This window comes from Lepidothrix coronata, unplaced genomic scaffold (assembly GCF_001604755.1).
Source record: "Lepidothrix coronata isolate B3197 unplaced genomic scaffold, Lepidothrix_coronata-1.0 Scaffold13, whole genome shotgun sequence".
Lineage (NCBI taxonomy): Eukaryota > Metazoa > Chordata > Aves > Passeriformes > Pipridae > Lepidothrix > Lepidothrix coronata.
Genome location: NW_016690193.1, coordinates 2,980,320 through 2,984,962, shown reverse-complemented (window position 1 = coordinate 2,984,962; position 4,643 = coordinate 2,980,320). Strand labels below are relative to the sequence as shown.

General features: G+C 53.4%; 1 protein-coding gene across 3 annotated transcripts in view; it reads left to right on the top strand.

Annotated features, from left to right (window-relative positions):
- Window positions 1-1,641: 1,641 nt before the first annotated feature.
- The window catches only part of PPP1R3B (protein phosphatase 1 regulatory subunit 3B), a 6,488-nt gene continuing 3,486 nt past the window's right edge, over window positions 1,642-4,643 (top strand). The window contains exon 1 of one of the 3 annotated variants that reach the window (XM_017805975.1): window positions 1,642-1,706. In XM_017805975.1, coding sequence (XP_017661464.1) covers window positions 1,693-1,706 — 14 coding nt within the window. In that variant the 5' untranslated portion in view covers window positions 1,642-1,692. Of the gene's footprint in view, window positions 1,749-4,643 lie in introns of all 3 variants that reach the window. The other 2 variants (XM_017805976.1, XM_017805977.1) reach the window with 2 other exon arrangements.

Below are 4,643 nucleotides of genomic sequence, written 5' to 3'. Positions count from 1 at the left end.
TGCCTTGCAGAGTAATAAGTGTATTAAATGGTAGGTTCCAGCAGGAAGTCTCCAGCTTTAACAATAGCTCTCTATGTTTCTACAAGTTAATTGAAAACAAATGTTGACACTTCAATCCTGCTTTTCTGCTCTGTAAGGAAGGTGAGAGACAGCAGCATTGCTCACAGCTGTGCAGTTAGAGGCCAGATATGGCACAAAAAGAGGTAAATACTATTATTCCCATGGGGAGAACGTAAATGCACCATCTCCACCTTTCAGTAGGCTTTACATCCTCTGTCCCCAGAGCTGCTTCCCTGACAGGGAGGCCAGGTCTGTGCACACTTTTCACACCATTGAGGACATCAGGCTCTGTGCTGACATGGACTCAGGAGCAGCCCAAAGGAGCAGAAACGGAAACTGGTGGCAGGAGAGCAGCTGGGAAGATCCCTTGGCCCAGCTGGCCCTGCAAAGCAGTGCAGGTCTATGCCAGAGCATCAAGTTGCCTGGCAGATATTTTCAGGATGTCCTCCCAGCTCTGCACATATGCCAGATAGGGATTCCCATGGGGCTGGTCTCTGTGCCAGCTGGGCCCTGCAGGTGTTCTTTTCTCATGGAGGAAAGCCACCTCTAGAATTTTTTCCACTGCATATCATAAATATGCCTGGAAAGCAGATTTTGGAGTATTCGCTGGAGATTCTACCCAGACACAAGCACAGCCACAAGATGTGGGTGTGCGAGTTACCCTCCTCCCCATCTGGCCCTGAGAACCCAAACACCCTGGGCCTGCTCCGCCAGGAAGATGGGTGCCCCAAAAAGTCTTTTCTGTCTCAAGAGCATGTTCCTGTGGATTTAGCTGCTTAGTTGTGGCACCCACAAAGCCTTCTCAGTTCTGGCTCCTCAGTTCAGGAAGGACATCGAGGTGCTGGAGCGTGTCCAGAGAAGGGCAACAAAGCTGGTGAAGGGTCTGGATCACAAGTCTTATGAGGAGCAGCTAAGGGAGCTGGGGTTGTTTAGCCTGGAGAGGAGGAGTCTCAGGGAGGACCTTGTTGCTCTCTACAACTGCCTGAAAGGAGGTTGTAGCCAGGTGAGGGTCGGTCTCTTCTCCCAAGCAACTAGCTATAGTACAAGAGGACATAGTCTTAAGCTGTGGCAGGGGAGGTTTGTGGTGGACATCAAGAGGAATTACTTCACAGAAAGAGTGATATTGGAATGGGGAGGTGGTGGAGTCATCGTCCCTGGAAATGTTTAAGGAAAGACTGGACGTGGCACTTAGTGCCATAGTCTACTTTACACGGTGGTGTTCGGTCATAGGTTGGACTCGATTACCTCAGAAGTCTTTTCCAACCTGGTTGATTCTGTGATTCCGGTCAAACAGGGACGGCACCCTGGCACAGGAGCAGCGGGACAGTGAGGGACCGGAGGCAGAGCTTGTCCCTTCTGCCAGAACAAGCTCGCCCTGCTGCAGGGGGGACGGGTCTGCTGGCGTGGTGTCCCCGCAGGGCACCGCCGTGTCCCTTGTCCCTGCGCTGCTCCCGGGACCCGCCAGATCCCCGGCCCCGCCCCCTAGGGCTGGCCCCGCCCCCTCGCGTGCCGGGCTCCCGCTCGGAGCACACTCATTGGCTGCCGCTCGTTGGGGGCGGGGCCGGGCGCCCTTAAGAGGCCGGGCCCGGCCCCACCCGCGCGGCGGCGGGTTGTGGCTGCGGGGTCGGCCCCATGCACTGCACCAGGTACGGGCCCGCCGCGCCGCCAGCCCGGGCACGGTGGTGATGGTAATGGTGATGGTAATGGTAGTGCTTTTTGTCTTCCGCGCGGGGTCGCAGCCCCCTCGGGTGTGCGGGAGCGGTGCCGGCGCTCCCCGCCGCGGTGCCGCTCCTGGGCAGAGGGCGGGAATGGGGACGGGATCCTCCGGGCTTGGCTCCTGCAGCTCCCCGGGTGAGCCGGGAGCGGTATCCCGGGGGCGGCGGGGCTCCCCCTCCGGGCTGTGCTCTGCTGCCTCTCCCGGGCTCTGCCTGTCCTGGGTCCGGGCGCCTTGGCTTGGCTGTGGATTGCGGAAGGACCGGGCTGTAGCGAGTTAACACACCGCCCGGGCAAATGCCCGCGGGAACTGGACTGTGCCCTCGGGACGGCTCGGCCTTTCCTGAGTCGATGAGGAGGAGGGGGTACAGAACGCCCGAGCGCTGCTTCACCCGGCAGCGTGTCACGGCTGCAAGCTTTTGGCTCGGCCGCTGCTGCACGCCCAGCCCTCGGCAGGGGGTTACCTGGCCCCAGGTAGCGTGGGGAGCAGCGCGGAGGCAACCGAAGGGGTTCAGTAAATATAGGTGTAAGTAATGCCTGTGCTCTGACTTGCTTCTCCTTCCTAGAAATAGAGGAGGGGGTAGCGACTGGCGACATCCTCCTCTGGAGAGAGTGAAACTGCAGGAAGAAGTCCAGAGGCAGAGTCGAGTTTGTTCCCCTTTTGAGAGGAGGGGTAAAGGAATCGGCCCCTGTACCTGCCTAGGGCTGCCTGCCTTGCACTGCTTGCTTCCTAGAGCCTTCTTACCTATGTGAGCTCCCGAAACTATATCTCTGCTCCCACCTTCAAAGCATCTGAAGTTCAAGACAGCCATCACCAGCCTCAAAAGGGAACTTTACTCTGTTGGCTGTGAGTTGGCCATCAGCAGGCTCTCAAGTGCAGAAAGAGTTGTCTGAGATATCAAATGAGCTGTAAAAGCACAAAGCTTATTTTCATAGTCAGCATAAAAAGCTCTTACTATAGTTCTTAGCTTGGAAAAAAGCTCCAAGTAATGCAATTGGGCTGGATATTTCATGCCTCTTCATTTTAAAGCTGTGAATAACCAAGGCTTACTATGAAACCTGACTTCTCAGAGTTACAGGAATTCAGCTGAATAAATTTCCCTGGGAAAAGATGCAATGCAGATGAAACTGACCCAAGTAAGAGAAGCATTGGAGGCTGCATTAATTTAAAGGAGGAAACGACCTATATAAAGTGTGTATGAATAAAAACTTGGCAAAACCAGCTAGAGATGAGCAGAAGTGTTAGCAGACAGGTGGATCTGCTGTCTGTCCTGTACGGCTACCCTTGAGCTGAAAGGAGGCAATGCAGAAGGAGTTAGCTGGTGGGTGTGTTGGGCTCTGAATAAACAGATGCTCGTGCTGAACGAATGCTGTGAAAGCCTACTCAGAGCCGCTGTGTTGGTGTTGCAGGGTGGGGACTTAAAGCACTGAATTGGAGAGTGTTACTCTTGCTTTTTCTTGGCATGGGAGCAGCAATCAAGCACTAGAGCTGGCTGTGAGTGGCTTTGGCAGCCAGAGCTCTGCCGCATCACAAGGCCGGTGGTCACTGCTAACGCTGCTGGGTCATCCTGCTCTGTGTGGTGGGAGCAGCTTTAGAGCCTGGCCTGCAGCCAGATGGGATTTTTATTAAGGGAATACTCTGTGTTTAAGGTCAACTGCAATACAGTTGTCTTAAGGAGGATGTGCATGATAAATCTGTTCAGTGGCTTATCCAGAGCCAGGCCAAAGAGGGTCCGCCAAAAGCATCCATCTGAACTTCAGTGTAAGGGCAGGAGCGATAGGTGCAATGTTCAGTGTTCTGGGAACGGCCTGGCTGCAGGGGCAACTCCAAGGCTACATCTGGCAAGGTGCCAGGTGGGAGCTGCCCTAGCATGGGTGCACAGACAGAGATGGTGCTGTACCCCTGGAGGAATAGGCTGGGTGCTGGAGAAGGAAAGGCCATGGTGGAGGGGCACATGGCCTGTGCCTTCTGGGAGAAGGACTTGCTTCCAAAGCCAGGGTCAACCTCGAGTAGATGAGTTGTGTTTAGCAGAGCCTTGTGGCTCTATAGGTGTTTCCCAGGGGATTAGCACAAATGCTGTGGAGGCTTGAGGTGCAAACTCTGTGCTGGAGGTAAAACTGGCTGGTGGGCCTTCTGAGCTGTCATCTGTTTTAAGTAGAGTAGAGGAAAGAAAGGTGCAGAGCAGTGCTGGCCAAGTCTCTACCCTGCTGCTGTATCAGACTGTTGCTGTCCTTAAAATGCTACTTGCAGGCATTTTAGACTGAGCTGGTCTGAGAGACTCTGATGAGCAAAGAATGTACTTGAACTGAACGAGTGCTTTTTAGCCTCTAAAAATACCGGCCATATGAGGCTTTATAAAAGGTGAAGTCAGTTGTGTAAAGCAGCTTGTGACAAACTGAATTCCTGTTCCTACAAAAGCTTCTGAAGCCCTGGGGAGAATCTCTTCTGGAGGGAGGAAAGCACAGCAGGAATACTGCTTTATGTAGCATTGAAATTTGATAATCTCTGGGTTTTGTGAACACTGGCAGGACTGAGCCATGGGCTTTGCTTTGGGTTGGAAATTCTCTGGAGCCTGCTATTGCTAGCCTAGTAGGGCAATGCCTGTGTGTGTGTCTTCAAATGGTGACTCTGTTCCTGTAGCAGTTGGAAGAGATCTCGTTCAAGGATAAAACAGGCTCTGGTCCTTCTGCTATAGCGTGTTTCTCACTGTATCTGTAAATCACACCATACAAGTACCTGCTTTTAGTTAAGCCTGAGAGACTTGGGGGGTTGATAGAAGCAAGTTTACTTGGGATGGCTGGGGGAAAGTGGTGTATCAGTTGTCTCCAAAATTCATATTAAAGTGCTTTTCTAATACCAACTGACCCTT